The 19,398-nt window shown below is 48.9% G+C and overlaps 2 protein-coding genes across 3 annotated transcripts in view; one reads left to right on the top strand and one right to left on the bottom strand.

The window, feature by feature from the left end:
- Positions 1 to 5,679, top strand: part of EPHX2 (epoxide hydrolase 2) — a 96,077-nt gene extending 90,398 nt beyond the window's left edge. Inside the window, exons 18-19 of the mRNA XM_083494481.1 lie at positions 556 to 614; positions 4,553 to 5,679. Of these exons, the coding sequence (XP_083350607.1) occupies positions 556 to 614; positions 4,553 to 4,637 (144 nt within the window). The 3' untranslated portion in view covers positions 4,638 to 5,679. The remainder of the gene's footprint in view (positions 1 to 555; positions 615 to 4,552) is intronic.
- FBXO16 (F-box protein 16) overlaps positions 1 to 19,398 on the bottom strand; it is an 810,609-nt gene that overhangs the window by 698,446 nt on the left and 92,765 nt on the right. The gene's annotated exons all lie outside the window — the stretch shown is intronic.

Raw genomic sequence — 19,398 nt, 5'->3', positions numbered from 1 at the left:
ATGGAGAAGCCATCCATGGTTTTAACCTTTAAAGCCCTATACGGCCTAGGACCCTCGTACCTATGGGACCGCCTGTCCTGGTATGTCCCACAGAGGACCTTACGGTCTTCAAATAAAAACATCTTGGAGGTCCCGGGCCACAGGGAGGTTAGGCTGGCCTCAACCAGAGCCAGGGCTTTTTCGGCCGTGGCCCCGATCTGGTGGAACGCTCTGTCACCAGAGACTAGGGCCCTGTGGCACTTGACATCTTTCCGCAGGGCCTGCAAGACAGAGCTGTTCCACCAGGCCTTTGGCCAGGGCACAGCCTGACCCCCTCCTTTGGTAATCTTCACAGAACTCTAGCCCAATGGTTGCCATTAATTTGATTTTGAACTGATTTTAAAATGAATTGATTTTAGAATGCTGGATTATTTTATTGTTGTTAGCTGCTCTGAGCCCAACTTTGGCTGGGGAGGGCGGGATATAAATAAATCATTATTATTATTATCATCATCATCATCATCATCATCATCATCATCCTGGGTCTGGGTCGTAACCTGAGTCTTCTCTTTACAGATTCCACATCTGAGCCGTGGGCACATTGAAGAGTGCGGACACTTCACGCAGATGGAGAGGTAAACATGGAGCCCGCTTCCCCTCCTGCGGTTTCCAGCACCTGCCATCCAGAAGCATTTCTGCCTCACAACTATGGAAGTGGAACGTAACCACTGTGTCTAGCAACCACTGGTAGCCTTTTCTTCCTCCGTGAAGTTGCCCAGTCCTCTTGTAAAGCCCTCCAGGTTGGTGGCCTTTGCTGCCGCCATTTGAAGAAGGACTTCGTTTTCTCAGTCCCAAATCTCCCAACATTCAGCTTTGTTGGCTGCCCAGGAGTTCTGGCGTTAGGAGGGAGGGGAGAGAATCTTCTCCTGTATCCACTTTCGGTGGCGGAGTTACGGAGGTGCTGTGCCCTTCGGCTCCTTCCCATCAGGGAGAAACCAAAATTGACCGCTGCACGTCCCTATTCTTCCCATCACTTGCCATCACCTTGCCAACAAAGGTCCCTATAGTGAAAGCTATGGTTTTCCCAGTAGTGATGTATGGAAGAGAGAGCTGGACCATAAAGAAGGCTGATCGCCAAAGAATTGATGCTTTTGAATTCTGGTGTTGGAGGAGACTCTTGAGAGTCCCATGGACTGCAAGAAGATCCAACCTCTCCATTCTGAAGGAAATCAGCCCTGAGTGCTCACTGGAAGGACAGATCCTGAAGCTGAGGCTCCAAGACTTTGGCCACCTCATGAGAAGAGAAGACTCCCTGGAAAAGACCCTGATGTTGGGAAAGATGGAGGGCACAAGGAGAAGGGGACGACAGAGGACAAGATGGTGGGACAGTGTTCTCAAAGCTACCAGCATGAGTTTGACCAAACTGCGGGAGGCAGTGGGAGACAGGAGTGCCTGGTGTGCTCTGGTCCATGGGGCCACGAAGAGTCGGACACAACTAAACAACAACAACAATTATCACAGATGAAAGAAGAAACAAGAGAATAGTAGAACTGGAAGGGACCGCAGAGGTCATTTTCTCCAGCTCCCCGAAATGGAGGAATCTCAGTTAAGCATCCCTAACAGATGGCCACCCAACCTCTGCTTGAAAACCCCAAACAAAGGCAGTGGAAGACAGGAGGGCCTGGCGTGCTCTGGCCCAGGGGGTCAAGAAGAGGCGGACACGACTAAACAACAAAAATTCTTCCCAGTAGAGTGACGTGTGCCTGCAGACCTCTAGGCCACTGCAGTGAAGGTGCACTCTAAACCAAGCCCCCCCACCAGCTCCCCTCACCAAAGTTTCCTTTCCACCAAGTCCTTCCATGCCTTGTATATGTGCAAGGAGGTGTTTTATTTCTTCCATGAACACCCACCCCGCCTCACCCCCTTCCTGCCCCCATTGTTCATCCGCGACTCATAAACCTCCATCTCATCCTAATGTCGCACCAGCTGTAAAAAAATAACCCACCTATCAATGCTCTCTAGAAGACCGTTAAATGAGCCGCTGGGTGGAATTGCCTTTCGGCAGAGACATCCCCCCACTGACAGGACAATAAATTCCAGCGCATGATGAATAAATCGGGGCGGGAAGCGGGGACAGCTCAGCTCTGAGTAAGGGTCAGAGTCGTCTTTCTTTCTTGCCTGCTCCCAACCCCCACATCAAACTTTACAAGGAGGTATAACATCTTGCCAATTTAAACGACATGGTGGAATATTCTCCTGGATTTATGGGGCGGGAATTAGAGTGATGGGGGGTGAACACAGTTGCAAAGGGCACATGGTATCTAATCTGCAGGTGGATGCAGCACATGGGCAGAAAGACCGCTGTGCATGTGCAGAGGAGAGAGTATTTCTTTGTGGAGCACACGGTTAAACTGTGGAACTCCCTGCCACAGAAAGCAACCTGTTGTTGTTTAGTCATTGAGTCGTGTCTGACTCTTCATGACCCCATGGACCAGGCCCTCCTGTCTTCCACTGCCTCCCGCAGTTTGGGCAAACTCATGTTTGTAGCTTCAAGAACACTGTCCAGCAGTCTCATCCTCTGTCGTCCCCTTCTCCTTGCGCCCTCCATCTTTCCCAGCATCAGGGTCTTTTCCAGGGAGTCTTTCTCTTCTCATGAGGAGGCCAAAGTATTGGAGCCTCAGCTTCAGGATCTGTCCTTCCAGTGAGCACCCAGGGCTGATTTCCTTCAGAATGGAGAGGTTTGATCTTCTTGCAGTCCATGGGACTCTCAAGAGTCTCCTCCAGCACCAGAATTCAAAAGCATCCATTCTTTGGCGATCGGCCTTCTTTATGGTCCAGCTCTCACTTCCATACATCACTGGGAAGCAACTTAGATGGCTTTAAAAGAGGACTGTGCAAAGAAGAGGAGAGGGCTGTCGATGGCTCCTCGCTACCATGGCTTGCTCTGCCTCCACCACTGAGGTAGCGACGCTTCTTAATACCAATTGCCGGAAACCGGAGAAGCAGAGACTGCTCTTGTGCTCAGATTCTGCTTGCGAGTTTCCCAGGGGAGGCATCTGGGTGGCCACGGTGAGAACAGGAGGCCGGATTAGGTGGAGCCCTCAGTTGCCCTTCTCTGCAGCCTCCTGCGTATGCCAAGCCAGGATGTGCGCTGAAAGTGTGACAATGCCCTTTGCTTGTCTGGGTTGAAGATGGCAAAGTGTGTGTGTGTGTGTGTGTGTAGAGTCGTACCTTGGTTCTCAAACACCTTGTGACTCGAACATTTTGGCTCCCGCCTGCCGCAAACCCGTAAGTAAGTGTTCCAGTTTGTGAACTTTTTTTGGAAGCTGAACGGACTTACGGAACAGATTCCGTTCGAGAACCAGGGAACGACTGTATAAACCTCTGGAATGTACCCTGCTGTTCAAATATATGAATCGCATCCATCGCTCATCTCACTTTGCCCCTGGCCACACGCACTACTGGCGAGTGACTCACAAAAGGGTTGCCCTTGAAGGCAGGCAGCCCTCCGTCGGAAAAGGTTTCCCAACCCTGGTGTGAAGAGTTAGCCTTGCTGGCTAGTCTTAGCCATTCCATCAATTGCCCAGAGCTGGATTGTGGTGCAAGGCTTTTATCCCTGCCTAATGCCTAAGGGACACGGGTGGCGCTGTGGGTTAAACCACAGAGCCTAGGACTTGCTGATCAGAAGGTCGGCAGTTCGAATCCCTGCGACAGGGTGAGCTCCCATTGCTCGGTCCCTGCTCCTGCCAACCTAGCAGTTCAAAAGCACACCGGAGCAAGTAGATAAATAGGTACCGCTCCATCTTCCAGTTGAGCAGGGACCGAGCAACAGGAGCTCACCCTGTCACGGGGATTCGAACCGCTGACCTTCTGATCGGCAAGCCCTAGGCTCTGTTGTTTAACCCACAGTGCCACCTGCGCCCCTAGAAACTACCTTACACTGTGTTTAAAACCAAAATCGCATTTGAATAGGAACTGTTTCTCAGGCGGAGTTTCTCAGGCGGCTAGTCCTAGTCTTCCGGGTCATGTGGCCAGCATGACTAAGCCACTTCCGGCGAACCAGAGCAGTGCATGGAAATGCCGTTTACCTTCCCACCAGAGCGGTACCTATTTATCTACTTGCACTTCATGCTTTTGAACTGCTGGGTTGGCAGGGACCCCCTTCAGATATTTGAAGACGGTTCTCACATCTCCTTTCTCCGTCTTCTCTTCTCCATGTTTGTGCGATCCCTGTAAAGCCACAGTTTACTGTGTCGTGCGAACCCGGCCGCTGTCACTGTGGTTTGCAAAAGGGCAACTCTCTAGTGTGCTCATGGCAAAAGCGAGATGCAGTCCAGCTCCGTTGCAGCTACTGTTCCCAGGAAGCGCGCCAAAACAGCTCCCTTCCACCTTGTGCATTGTCTGCATGTTCTTTCCCCGGTCATGCTCCACCACACATGAAAAGGAGCATGGAAAATCTGTGCTGCGTGAATTTTTTTTTTTGCAGAATGTGGCTTGGCAGCAGTTTAGTTTCTGTGGGCTTGAGGTCTTTGTTTTTCATACCTGCCTTGCCAATGACGTGTTTTCCTCTCAGGCCTGCGGCTTTGAACAAGATCCTCATCGAGTGGTTGCAGCGCGTTCACAAGGATGTCCCACTGCAGTCGATGGCCAAGCTCTAAGCAAGACCCGGGCAGCAAACCTGGCTCAAGCGCTGGCGGTTGGCTTAGGGAAGAAGCCATTGCGGATGTGCTCTGAACGGCTGTGGGTGCTTTCGGAAACAAAATGGATTTTCACGTTGGTGGTGTGGGAAAAAATGTGTTACAGTGGTACCTTGGTTTTCGAACGTCTCCATTGCCAAACGTTTTGGTTTTCAAATGCCATAAACCCAGAAGTAAATGTTTCGGTTTTCAAACACTTTTCGGAAGTCAAACATGCCACCTGGCTTCCATATTGAGTTTTCTGTATTGAGTTTTCTGTTCTGAGGCTTCTGTATTGAGATTTCCGTTTTCAAACATTTCGGAACTCAAACGGTCTTCTGGAAGGGATTACGTTCGAAAACCGAGGTACCGCTGTATAATGTAATTCGTTCTTAACAACAGAAAATGGACCAACAATCATGTTTTAATAGCACAAAGCCCAAAACACCAGAAATAGCCCCTTCCCCACAAGTTCTCAGCTCATATTGATTCTGCTGAAAGTTCATAAGTGAGAGAATAATTATATTTTTAAGAAAACTGTCCAAGATAATTCACCTGGCTTAAGAGTTTCGGGTCCAACACACCAGGGTTTATTGGACTGAGAATAAGCACTTCCTCCATCTCTCCCTTGAATCAAAGAATTGTAGAGTTGGAAGAGACCCAAAGAACTATCTAGTCCAATCCAGGCACCTAGCTGAAGAGGAGGCCTGCTAGTTTGTTGGAGTACAGTTTCCCAAGGACATGCAAGTCAGGCGCTTATGGTTCTTAAGCATGTCCTACAAAAAAGGGGGGGAGTGGGTCAAACCACAATCAAACCATGGCTTGCAATCTGGGTCAGTCGGCAGCACTTAAACCACTGTTTACAGGTTCCAGCATCAGAGGGAAACCGGCTTAACAAACCCAAGATGGTGATTGTTGTAGTGCAGCAACATTTCCAAGGCCACAGGTTCTCCACCCCTCCTGTAAGATTTTGAAGATTTGGTTGCAATTGTGTAAGCCAATAATAATAATAATAATAATAAAATTCCTTCCAGTAGCACCTTAAAGACCAACTAAGTTAGTTCTTGGTATGAGCTTTCGTGTGCATGCACACTTCTTCAGATACACACGAAATCTCATACCAAGAGATGTGCATGCACACGATGTGCATGCACACGAAAGCTCATACCAAGAACTAACTTAGTTGGTCTTTAAGGTGTTGATAATAATAATAATAATAATAATAATAATAATAATAATAATAATAATAATTTATTATTTGTACCCCGCCAACTGGCTGGGTTTCCCCAGCCACTCTGGGCAGCTTCCACAAAGACCAAAAATACACTAATATGTCATACATTAAAAACTTCCCTGAAACCCCCAGAGCCAGAGAATCTGTTCGCGAAGATTTCCACCAAGTGAGGGTGAGGTTTCTGTGCCCCGCATCTGTGGCCCTTGGCCTTAACTAGGAAAATCAGGACAAATCGTGGAGACTAGGGGAGAGTATTATGCAAATTCTGTGCTCAGAAGTTGGCGTCAGGATTCTAACACAGAGCTGTGCCTAACCAGAGGTCCCAGGAACTGAGGCTTGGGCCTTCCATGTTCCATGAAAAACATGTGCCTTACTGCTGAACAAAAAACCCAGCCCTGCCTTATGCTTCTGCAGCTTCAGAGTGCCTTAGGAATCTCTTTACTGGGATAGTGAATTATTGGCTTACGTTGATTAGAGGAAAGGTTTCCTCTCTGCTGCTTTTATTGCTGCAACAATTACTTGTAGAAAATCAGTAACTGGAATAAAAAAAGAAGTTTACAAACTGTGTTTCCTCTTCCTAATTTATTTTAATACAGTTTTCATTATTTCCATTTCCAAAAATCACATCCACGTTCAAATGTACATTTCCACCATTAATATCTTTCTTTTAATAAAAACATTCAACAACTTCCCTTCTTCCTTTAATTTCCCCACCATCCCTGCATATTTATACATATCCATTTAAATAACTTTCTCGCCTTGTTCTTCAGGTTACAGACACCGCTAACCCAGAAACAGTACCTCGGGTTAAGAATTTTGCTTCAGGATGAGAACAGAAATCACGTGGCCACAGCGCAGCAGCAGCAGGAGGCCCCATTAGCTAAAGTGGTGCTTCAGGTTAAGAACAATTTCAGGTTAAGAATGGACCTCCGGAACGAATTAAGTACTTAACCAGAGGTACCACTGTAGAAGTCAAAGAAGAAACTGAGCCAGAATCGAGTTCCGAGTTGGCGATTCCGGCCCCAGTTTTGCATTTTGCAAGCCAGCCTCCTGTCTGAGTTAGATGGGGACAGGCAGGGCATGAGGCCTGCCCCACAATTTCACAGAGCGATTGAAAGGGACAGTCCGGGTGGCAGCAGGCAGCCTTCCCCATCCCTGAGTTTTCAGTTTAGAGAGGTCCTTCCTTGCCCTGCAGCCAGCCGAGGTGTTGGCAACCACTGAGCAGGGCAGAGGCGATGCTGATGGAACCCAAATCATCAGTGGCGTTGCAAAATGCGGCGTGAGGCTGGCAGCTTCACCCCTTCCGACTCCAGAGCGCCCTGTTCACACATACGTGCTCGAAGATTGGTTTTTGGTGGAAAGCAAGGAGCTGCCTCCAGGGCCGTCGCACTTTCAGAGCACGAAAGCTGAAGTTTGCTAGTGCCAGACGTCACATTGAACACAATGCTTTTTCAGGGAGCGGCGAGCGAAGAGGCGTCAAAGGAAGCAGATGTGTCAGTTGACCTCGCTCTTTATAGACAAAGCACCAGGCTTTGTTGCAAGTTTAAAGTCCTATATGACCACCCTTAGTGATGTATGGAAGTGAGAGCGGGACCATCAAGAAGGCTGATCGCCGAAGAATGGATGCTTTTGAATTCTGGTGCTGGAGGAGACTCTGGAGAGTCCCATGGACTGCAAGAAGATCAAACCTCTCCATTCTTCAGGAAATCAGCCCTGAGTGCTCACTGGAAGGACAGATCCTGAATCTGAGGCTCCAAGACTTTGGCCACCTCATGAGAAGAGAAGACTCCCTGGAAAAGACCCTGATGCTGGGAAAGATGGAGGGCACAAGGAGAAGGGGACGACAGAGGACGAGATGGTTGGACGGCGTTCTTGAAGCTACCAGCATGAGTTCGACTAAACTGCGGGAGGCAGTGGAAGACAGGAGTGCCTGGCGTGCTCTGGTCCAGGGGGTCACGAAGAGTCGGACACGACTAAACAACAACAACATGACCACCCATTTCAAAGCATTGACAGCCTTTGCTGTGAGCCTTCTCCATTTCCTTCCCTAAATGCCCTACTCCAAAGGAGAAGAGGCGAGTAAAGATAAGCTACTCAGCATTAGACTGCAGGCAGTCAGGGAGTTTTAAAAAGCCCTCTCCTTTTAAATCACAGTTCTGTTTCTCATGAAAAAGGAATTGAATTAAAACTGAGAGAGAAACTGCTCAGGAGCTAATTCTCCCCGCCGCTGCCGCAACTCCCCACCCCCCAGCCTGGCTGCCAAAGCTATAAAGCGGTTGGTGGCAGGTTTATGCAGACTAAATCACGCCTGACAGAGCTGGTGGCCTTTTCTTTTTATAGGATTACACACAAAACGGGGCACCGTAAGGTGGGATTTATTTGGGAGGGTGTTAACGAAAGCGTTTGATACAGCAGCGGGATACGTCTTGGGGAATGAATTCAAATTGGCTCAGACCGAAGCACACAGCCTCCGAGGGGTGGGAAAGAAGCAGGAAACTTGGGGTTTTGGTTAGTGGGTCCGCTCTGTCGACAAAGCAGGTTGGGGCGAGAGTGTCACAAGAGTGCTCTGTCCACTTTCTACATGCTGTGCATCATTTTTGAACCTTCCTACCACGTCACCAGATGCGTGTGGCGCTGTGGGTTAAACCACAGAGCGTAGGACCTGCCGATCAGAAGGCCAACGGTTCGAATCCCCACGACGGGGTGAGCTCCCGTTGCTCAGTCCCTGCTCCTGCCCACCTAGCAGTTCGAAAGCACCTCAAAGTGCAAGTAGATAAATAGGTACCACTCCAGCGGAAGGTAAACGGCGTTTCCGTGCGCTGCTCTGGTTCGCCAGAAGCGGCTTAGTCATGCTGGTCACATGACCCGGAAGCTGTACGCCGGCTCCCTCGGCCAATAAAGATGAGCGCAGCAACCCCAGAGTCGGTCACGACTGGATCTAATGGTCAGGGGTCCCTTTACCTTTACCACGTCGCCCTCTCGCCTGCCTTTTCTCTGAACTTCCAGGAGGCAAGAAGGAATGGCCGCTTCATTGGGATGGGGTTGGATTTCCTAGCAAGACGGCGAGGCTGTAAAGGGGAGGTGAAACTGAAGCAGAGAGTCCATTTGAGGCCAATAAGAGAGGGGCACGTCCATTTTTATGCTCGTGAAAACCTAGCAAGAAGCCCCTAAGTACATAAGAATGGCCTGCTGGGTCAATGGCCCGTCTCGTCCAGCATCCTTTTCTCCCAGGGGAATCCCAGAAGCAGGATTCGAGCACAAAACCCCTTTCCCCTCCTGTGGTTTCCAGCAACTGGTATTGAGAAGCTTCGCTGCCTCCGACTGTGGAGACAGAGCCTAGCCATCAAGGCTAGTAGCCAGCGATAGCACTCTTGTCCAGGAATTTCTCTGATCCTCTTTTAACGCCATCCAAGTCATTGGCTGTTGCTGCTTCCTGTGGGAGGGAGTTCCGTAATAATAATAATAATAATAATAATAATAATAATAATAATAATAATAATAATAAATTTCATTTATTCCCCTGCCAGAGCCGGGCTCAGGGCGGCTAACAACAGTAAAATTACAGTAAAAACATAATGGGGGGGGGAATTAAAATACAGGTTAAAATGCAATTTAAAATGCAGCCTCATTTTAAAAGTAGCCCATAAATCAAAACCATAAGGGGAGGGAAGACATAAGGGTCAGACTGGAACAGGCCAGGCAGAACAGCTCTGTCTTGATGGTCTCTTGTGACAGAGCGTTCCACCAAGTCGGGGCCAGTATTGAAAAGGCCCTGGCCCTAGTTGAGACCAATCTAACCCCCTTGCAACCTGGGACTCCCAAAATGTTGTCATTTGTGGCCCTTAAGGTAGTTTCATGTGCTGCCTGAAGAAGGGCTTCCTTTTACCTGCCCAACCATTTTGTGGGTGGATGTTCTGTGTGTATATATTTACAGGGGTTATGGAAGTGTGGAATCACAGAATTGTAGCGCTGGAAGGAACCCCCAAGGTTCATCTAGTCCAACCCCCTGCTGTGCAGGAATCACAGCTCTCCTGCCCTTGGCCTTCTCACCCACTTTCACTGTCCTTGAATCCACCCCCTTCCCAACCTCAGCAGTCTCCACCCCCCACTTCTCTAGGTCACATTCCCTTCCATCTCATGCTAGGCCTTGACAGAGAAGATAATTTGAGCTCATTTCCCTTTGTAAATCTGGTGTACAGCCATCAACTTCACTGAGGCTGTGGTTTTCAAATTTTATATCTGTGGGGATATGATTGAAACAGATGACAGCCCTTCACCATAAAATTTGCCTTTTGTGCACTGGCCTGGGATAGCCATAAAAGAAAAAGAAAAAAAAACCCGGCTCTTTCATCTGATATATCTCAAAAGGCCTCGTCTCCAACAGTTCTCTCCTCTATCTTTGTAGAGTTTAAATAAGATGGAGGGTAATAAATCTGAACTCAGTTCCTGGAAAAATGGAGCAGTTTAATGAGCCCCGGAAGCTGCTGTAATGTCATGCTGTAGCATTGATTCAGCCCAGGCTTTTCATGGAGGATAAGTCTGTCAATGGCTATTGGCCACAATTACTATGTCCAGTGAGCCTCTGAATACCAGGTGCTGGGAATCTCAAGTGCAGAAAGTTGCAGTTGACCTCAGGTGTGGCCAGTGTGAAAACAAGTGGTGGAGTCTCCTTCTTTGGAGGTCTTTAAGCAGAGGCTTGACAACCATATGTCAGGAGTGCTCTGATGGTGTTTCCTGCTTGGCATGGGGTTGGACTCGATGGCCCTTGCAGTCTATTCCAACTCTATGATTCTATGATTCAAGTGTGAGGTTCTGCACTTAAGCAGGAATAAACAGGTGCACAAATATAATATGGGGGACACCTGGCTTACTAGCAGTACATGTGAAAAGGACCTAGGGGTCTTGGTGGACCACAAGCTGAACATGAGTCAACAGTGTGATGCAGCAGCAAAAAAGGCTAATGCTATTCTGGACTGTATCAACAGAAGTATAGTGTCTGGATCTAGGGAAGTCACTGTTCTGCCCTGGTCAGACCCAACCTGGAATACTGTGTCCAATTCTGATCACCACAATTTAAGAAGGAGGGCGACCAAGATGATCAAAGGTCTGGAAACCAAGCCTTATGAGGAATGGTTGAAGGAGCTGGGAATGTTTAGCCTGGAAAAGAGGAGACTGAGAGGAGATATGAGAGCCATCTTCAAATATCTCAAGGGCTGTCCTATGAAAGATGCAGCAAGCTTGTTTTCTCCTGCTCTGGAGGAAAGGACCTGAGAGGGCGCATCAAAACCTGGTTAACTCCACATTCCAGCGAGCCACCAGGGAATCTTCTGAGAGGCCATCAACATGGGATAAGTCATCACCTACAACTCTCTAGAAGCCATTTGGATCCATTAAGTGGCAGGGGCAGACCATTTGAATCGGTCCCACCTCCCTGCGGAGGGGAAGGGTCACAGAGAAGTCTAGTTGTACCAGGAAGTAATCTGACCATGGTACTTCGTTTCACTGGAACTTAGTGTCAAATCACCCACATCCGTAGAGGTAAACACCAGGTCCAAGGCATGTCCATGGCTATGTGTCAGGCCAAACTTATTCAGGGACAGCCCCATGGAGCCCATGCTTTCTATGAAGTCCCAAGCAGCCCCATTGCAAGGTTGTGTCGTCATGGATGTTAAAATCCCCTAGGTCCACCAAACTAGGTGTCTCCAGGAGAACATCTGCCATGATCTGAAGCAGCTCGGGCAGGGAATCCTTGGTGCAGCGGGGAGGTCGGTACACCCAAAGGAATCCTGTACTGCCTCTATTGCCCAGCTTCCAGAACTTGCACTCAGAAAACTGGGTCTCCCCCCATAGGACACCTGGAGAAATCTAATGATTTCCTTTGTTACGGAAAAATCTAGGTGCGAGGCTGCTCAGCCACCCAGCTGGTCAGGCAGAGCCCGCAGGTCCCTGCGGAATAAAGGAAGGAGTCCAGCCACCAACCGGAGCAAATAGCTGTAGACCAAAGTTTATTGCGCAACAGGTTCAAAGAGGAATTTTGAACCCCGAGGATGGGGTGACAAGGACTTTTCAAACTTTCCTATCATATCCCAGCATACAGTTCATTACGCATCATCACTACATCATTGCTACATCAGAAAAGGGGAGGGATATACATGATTAACATAGGAGGAATGTGTTGGGGCAACAGGCGGATACAGGATATGTATTGCGAAGTACATTCTAATCACCTACTAAAGGTAAAGGGACCCCTGACCATTAGGTCCCGTCATGGCCGACTCTGGGGTTGCGGCGCTCATCTCGCTTTATTGGCCGAGGGAGCCGGCGTACAGCTTCCGGGTCATGTGGCCAGCATGACTAAGCCGCTTCTGGCAAACCAGAGCAGCGCACGGAAACGCCGCTTACCTTCCCACCAGAGCGGTACCTCTTCCCACCAGAGCGGTACCACACTGGAGAGCCAGTGTGGTGTAGTGGTTAAGAGCGGTAGTCACGTAATCTGGGAAACCGGGTTCGTGTCTCCACTCCTCCACATGCAGCTGCTGGGTGACCTTGGGCCAGTCACACTTCTGTGAAGTCTCTCAGCCCCACTCACCTCACAGAGTGTTTGTTGTGGGGCAGGAAGGGAAAGGAGAATGTGAGCCACTTTGAGACTCCTTAAAGGGAGTGAAAGGCGGGATATCAAATCCAAACTCTTCTTCTTCTTCTTCTTTATCTACTTGCACTTTGAAGCACCTACTACAAAGGGACAATAGAACTTTGGTTTGCATAGTCTGCCACCTGGGCGAGTCTGTCCGGAGGAGTGCCTTTGCCCAGCGACTGACACCTATGAGTACCTTCCTGTGAGTACCTGACCTCCCGCTTGAGGGATTATGGGGGGGACTGAGTGGTTTCCAAGTCCTTGGCCAATGAAGCAAATTGGCGGTGGAATGAAGGAAACTGGCAAAGGAGTTGATTTTATATGGCTTTTAAAGCTAGGTAACTTCCCTGAGCTGTCAAGTCGAAAGGATACATTTATGCATAATATTTGTAACATTTAACAACTTTAAAGACGCCCCCCTCCCGTAATTTCCGTAACACCTTAGACCCCCACCCACATGCCCTGGGTTGCTGTGCATAAGAGAAACCTGGCGGACAAGTAGAGGCAAGAACAGGCCGAATGTGTCCTTCGGCTCTGATCTCCCTCTTGTTAGGTTTTTGGCAAGGTAAATTCATCCAAACACAGACCCTTCCTCCTCTGTTGCTAGGGATATCTTTGAGCCACTTTCCTTCCTGCCCTCATTACATTCCCGTTCGCTGTGGATATCCTCCGCCGGCCAACTGGGGCTCCATGTTTAACATAATTATTTTTCACTGATGGGTGGGCAAGGAACAAAAGACTCTGAGCACGGGCGAATGATTGAATCTGTCCGGTGAGAATGCAGAAGAGTCCATTAGACACCTGTTTGACTGGCTGTCAGCCAGAACCTCCTCGGAGCTAACCTGGATGATGGAAGCAGCCTGTGGGAAGCCAGGAGATAACCTTGCTTTTGGCTTTTAATCACATTAGAAGCTAATGCCCTGGCCCTGCATGCTTTCCATCTGTTTTACAAGGAGAGAAAATTAAGCAAACATGATGGCGAGGAAAGGATTGTCTGCCCTCCGGTCTGACACAGCAAGGTGTGAAGGAGGGGAGGGGGGGGAGCAGGGTGAATTCTCTGCTCTGTGGAAGGGAAGGACTGACTGCAGTGCTGACTCCGCTTACCTGGGTGTTTTCTGCAGTCATTAATCCAGGACAATTACTGCACCCCCTGATTCCTCACTCGGGGTCACAAGCGTTCGCAGAAGTTTGTGCTGCATGAAAAGGACAGCAGCGGTTGACATTTGTGCCATCCCGATACAGGAGGGAGGTTAATCGGAATCTATGTTGGAAGATTCGGGGCAGAGAAAAGGAAGGGCGTTTTCGTGCAGTGCAGTGTGGTGTAGTGGTTAAGAGTGGTAGTCTTGTAATCTGGGGAACCGGGTTCGCGTCTCCGCTCCTCCACATGCAGCTGCTGGGCGACCTTGGGCCAGTCACACTTCTTTGAAGACTCTCAGCCCCACTCACCTCACAGAGTGTTTGTTGTGGGGGAGGAAGGGAAAGGAGAATGTTAGCCGCTTTGAGACTCCTTAAAGGGAATGAAAGGCGGGATATCAAATCCAAACTCTTCTTCTTCTTCTTCTGTTAATCTGTGGAACTCACTGCCACAGGAAGCAATGATGGCCACCAGCCTGGATGGCTTTGAAAGAGGGTCAGACAGAGTCATGGAGGAGGAGAGGGCAATCGGTGGTGTGATAGGAATCTTAGATATATATTCATAAGTGTACCAACCAAGCACGTACATAGATCAGCACAGGAAGACCGACCTGAAACCATTTTGATTCCCAAACTGAGCAAATGTTTTCTCTGCTAGGTCAAAGGAAAATGGAAAAGCCTCCCCGTTGTCTTTTCCTTCACAAATCCTGCCTTAAGGGTACATTTAAGATATGAATAGGGTGTGAGGTTGTGACCTGGCTCAGGAACTAAGTATTTATCATTACAAAAGACTGGCCAGGCTCCCCAGGCAATCCAATCAAGTGAACATTAAACAGGTAACCTGGCAGACAAGATAAACAACACACTCAGATTTCTGCTGTAGACCGCCTTTTCTGTAATGTAGGTATGATGTATCGGGGGGGTCTTAGGTTATACCCCTTCTGTGATATATGTATGATGAATGGAGGGGTGCTCTTGAGCTCCAGGGCAGGGAATTTAAAATGTCTATATAAGGCCTTGCATGCCATTGTTCTGGGTCCTCCTCCTTCTCCTGCGTGTGAGGGGAGCACCCTGTTGCAACAGATCAATAAGATCAGGCTTACGAGTTGCTTTGCTTCTCAATATTCTCTGGTTGGCCTCTGTTATTTTCTCCTACCAATAGGGTACCTACGTGAGGACTCTATATGGGTTCTTGGATACCCCATAAGGGGAAAAGGGCAGATTTATTGTTTACAACAGTGGCTACTAGCCAGGATATGTATGCCTCCACTGCCACAGGCTGTAATGCTTTGGGATCCCAGTTTCTGGAAACCACAGGTGGGGAGAGTACTGGCCTTGTGCTCTGGTCCTGATCACTGGTTTCCCACAGGCATCTGGTGGGCCACTGTGAGAAGAGGATGGTGGTCTAGATGGTCCCACGGGTGGACTGGTCCTGCAGCAGAAGTTGGGGGTGGAGTGCTCCAACCAAAGTCCTGCCAGGTCATTTCTGCTGATTCCAAGGATAGAGAAAGAAGACCTTCTGCCTGCTTTCCCCAAGGCCATTTTTCAGGATGGGCGAGGAAGGAGAAACTCTGTCCATCTCAATGTGGGTTTGTTTGTTTTTAGCTCAGAGCATATAAACCATCCTTTTTGTGGCTGAGTCCTGATAATGGAATCTGTTGACCAAAACAGCTGGAGGGAATGACAACAGATTGGGGAAAACTCATATGAATCATCAGGCTACCTCTTTTCAAATAACATTCTGGTTATTTTCTCCCCAACTCTCCCCCAACATGTATGTTTTCCCAGAAGAAAAAGGGGGTGGGCACGTAATTTCTGCCCTTCCACGCTCCCAAATTTCTGAGAATCGCATCTCTCTTTCCCGTAGAACCGGAGCGCCGCCGCCGTGTCGTTTGTTGGGTGTCGTGCTCCAGCTCCTCGTCGCTTCGTTTGTTCAGCTCATTTGCATACAATTTCTCAAAGGTCATCGAGGCATAAATTGAGGAGGTTTGATCTCTCCTCTCCCCACCAAACTGCCCGATTAAATAGGCCGCGATTGCAGGAAACATCTGGCAATGAGCGCCTGGCAGTTAATTCTCCCGGCGCGGAGGCGGAACTCGGGCGACAGCGTGGAGCGGAACGGAAGATTTATCCTGGCACTAAACCTCGTATGCGGGAATAAACAGCTTCATTTGCCCCTTTATTCATTCTCCAATTTAGTTCATTGTTTAAAGCGGGGCAGAGCGCGGGAGCTGGAAGCAGACAGGCTGCCGTTCTCACTTGCAAAAAAAAGCAGTAAAAAGACTGAGCCCACCCCACCGGTTTCATAATTGGGTGGGTTTCTCCATCCCATATAGTAAAAGCCATGGTTTTCCCAGTAGTGGTGTATGGAAGTGAGAGCTGGACCATAAAGAAGGCTGATTGCCGAAGAATGGATGCTTTTGAATTCTGGTGCTGGAGGAGACTCTTGAGAGTCCCATGGACTGCAAGAAGATCAAACCTCTCCATTCTGAAGGAAATCAGCCCTGAGTGCTCACTGGAAGGACAGATCCTGAAGCTGAGGCTCCAAGACTTTGGCCACCTCGTGAAAAGAGAAGACTCCCTGGGAAAGACCCTGATGTTGGGAAAGATGGAGGGCCCAAGGAGAAGGGGATGACAGAGGACAAGATGGTTGGACAGTGTTATTGAAGCTACCAGCATGAGTTTGACCAAACTGCGGGAGGCAGTGGAAGACAGGAGTGCCTGGGGTGCTCTGGTCCAGGGGGTCATGAAGAGTCGGACACGACTAAACGACTAAACAACAACTCCATCCCCTTCCTTGGAAAATGCCCCCAGGCTGGAGGTTACATAAGGCAGCCGCCTGGTCTCGTGGGCAGATGGGACACTCAGATTTCGGATTGGTTGTCTCCAGGATATTTCTCATTTTTAAGACTCTCTCCCCTAAAAAAACCAAAAAAAAGTTACACTGGTAATCAACAGCCCTTGCACCGGAGACCTAAATCTCCCTTGGAGTGGGGCAGAGAACTCCCAAGGAATGACCCTGAAGGACTAACTGCCAAAAAAAATACCGGTAAATTGGGAAGGAGCTGTGAAAATAGATGGCAGACACTGCCTTTTCTGTGGTGGCCCCCTGTTTGTGGAAGGTTCTCTCCAGGCAGCCTCACGTGGCACCATCTCTAGGGGTCAGCAAAATATTTCCATCATAACCAGGCCTTTGGCCTCTGTGACCTTTCAGAAGGGCTTGGGATGGTATAATGTATTCCCCTCACCCAGGGCCGTCTTTACACAGGGGTGCAAGGGGTGAGGTGCACCTGGGCGCCAAATTCTGGGGGGTGCCTGCTGCTGAAGCCACCTAAGCTCTTAACAGTGATCCCGGGGTGATTGCGGTCGATAGGTAATTTCTGCAGAATCAATGTATCTGGCAGTGGCACTTAGTGGTGTCTCATTTTCACATGATTGCAAAACGGAAAGACGGAGTTATCTATCGTTGCTGATTTTTATTTATTTTTCATGATCCCCTCTTTAAAAGCTCAACAACTTTGAGCTGCCCCTCTACAAAAAGCTCAACAACTTTGACCTCCCCCCCCCCAAAAAAATGGAGGTGCTGGGTGGATCTTAGCACCCCGGCATCACATATGCTAATGACGGCCCTGCCATCACCCCCTGGTTTTAATGTCTCTATGGGGGGAGGTTGGGGGGTTGTAAGTTGCTTTGGGTTGCCCTGGGCAACTAACAAATTTAATTCATAATAATATATTGGCTGTGAGTCCTGGAAGACCTGCCCCTTGCCTTGCAGGCTTTTCCTACCTGGTGTAGGAGTGTGGAGCCTGGACTGACTCCAGCTACAAAAACTGTTCAGCAGGCTCTTGGGGTATTGTTTAGGGAAGGTTGCTGGGGGTGGGGTTGTTGCCGTTACTAATATTATTATTTTTTCCATTCCTAACCACGTTGGTGTTGATTTGAAACCGGGCTGCATCTGGCTTCATTCCTCAACAAAAACAAGGCTTTTATAGGCTGTTCCTGGTCAGCCAAAACTGGCCTTTATTTTTACAATGACAATGCTTCTTCAAATTCTGGGTTACTTTCTCCACAATTCATTAAGATGCTTTTTGATGGGGAGGGGGGCAGGGTAAGGAGGACACAGTTTGTCAAGGGAGAGAAGGCAGGTAAAGATGAACCAAATCTATTCTGACAGGCGGGAGCCTCCGATCAGTGGAAGAGCCTGTTCGCAATTACTCCAATTTGTTCGAGCGCCGCTGGCCGTGCCTCGTCCCCTTGTTTGTGTTTACTCTCCAGCAAACAATGTTCAAATCCACAAAAGGAATCGGGCAGCGCTGGACCTACTCTGGTCATGAGATGATCAAAGCAATTAAGCACATCAGAAGCTCCTGCTGGAACCAACCAGCTCAGATGGGTGAGGTACAAATAATAAAAATATTATTATAAAAATATCATCATTATTAGGTAAAGGTAAAAGAGCCCTGGATGGTTAAGTCCAGTCCAAGGCGACTATGGGGTTGCAGCGCTCATCTCATTTTCAGGCCGAGGCATAGCTGTCAACATTTCCCCTTTTTTAAGGGAAATTCCCTTATTCCGAATAGGATTCCTCGCAAGAAAAGGGGAAAGTTGACAGCTATGGGCCGAGGGAGCCGGCATTTGTCCACAGACAGTTTTCCAGGTCATTTGGCCAGCAGGACTGAACTGCTTCTGGTGCAGCGGAGGACCATGACGAGTGCCAGAGTGCACGGAAACGCTGTTTACCTTCCCACCACAGCGGTACCTATTTATCTACTTGCGCTGGCGTGCTTTGGAACTGTAAGGTTGGCAGGAGCTGGGACATAGCAAAGGGAGCTCGCCCCATCGCGGGGATTCGAACCGCCGACCTTCCGATCAGCAAGCCCAAGAGGCTCAGTGGTTTAGACCACAGCGCCACCTGCGTCCCCTATCATCATCATTATCTAGTCCAGCATCCTGTTATTGCAGTGGCCAGCCAGATGCCTGCAATCTAACATGAAGAAGTCCTTCCTTTTGACTGCCCTGAATCTTCCAGTATTCCGCTGCATTGCATGTCCACGAGTTCTAGGGTTAGAGGGATAAAAACTTTTCTCTAGCCACTCTCTTGTTACCATGCATGATTTTAAACAAATAATAATAATAATAATAATAATAATAATAATAATAATAATAATAATTTATTTATTTATATCCCACCCTCCCCAGCCGCAGCCAGGCTCAATTAATTCTAAATCAATTAATTCTAAAATCAGCTCAGAGTCAAATTAATGGCAACCATTGGGCTAGAGTTCTGTGAGGATCACAGAAGGAGGGGGTCAGACTGTGCCTTGGCCAAAGTCCTGGTGGAACAGCTCCGTCTTGCAGGCCCTGCGGAAAGATGTCAAGTCCCGCAGGGCCCTAGTCTCTTGTGACAGAGCATTCCACCAGATCGGGGCCACAGCCGAAAAAGCCCTGGCTCTGGTTGAGGCCAGCCTAACCTCCCTGTGGCCCGGGACCTCCAAGGTGTTTTTGTTTGAAGACCGTAAGGTCCTCCGTGGGACATACCAGGAGAGGCGGTCCCGTAGGTACGAGGGTCCCAGGCAGTATAGGGCTTTAAAGGTTAAAACCAACACCTTGAACCTGACCCTGTACTCCACTGGGAGCCAGTGCAGCTGGTACAGCACTGGGTGAATGTGATCTCACAGCGAAGACCCCGTAAGGAGTCTCGCCACGGCATTCTGCACCCGCTGGAGTTTCTGGGTCAGTCT

This window comes from Podarcis liolepis (assembly GCF_965112155.1).
Source record: "Podarcis liolepis genome assembly, chromosome: 3".
In the NCBI taxonomy this organism is placed as follows: Eukaryota; Metazoa; Chordata; class Lepidosauria; order Squamata; family Lacertidae; genus Podarcis; species Podarcis liolepis.
This window is presented reverse-complemented; position numbering and strand designations above follow the sequence as displayed.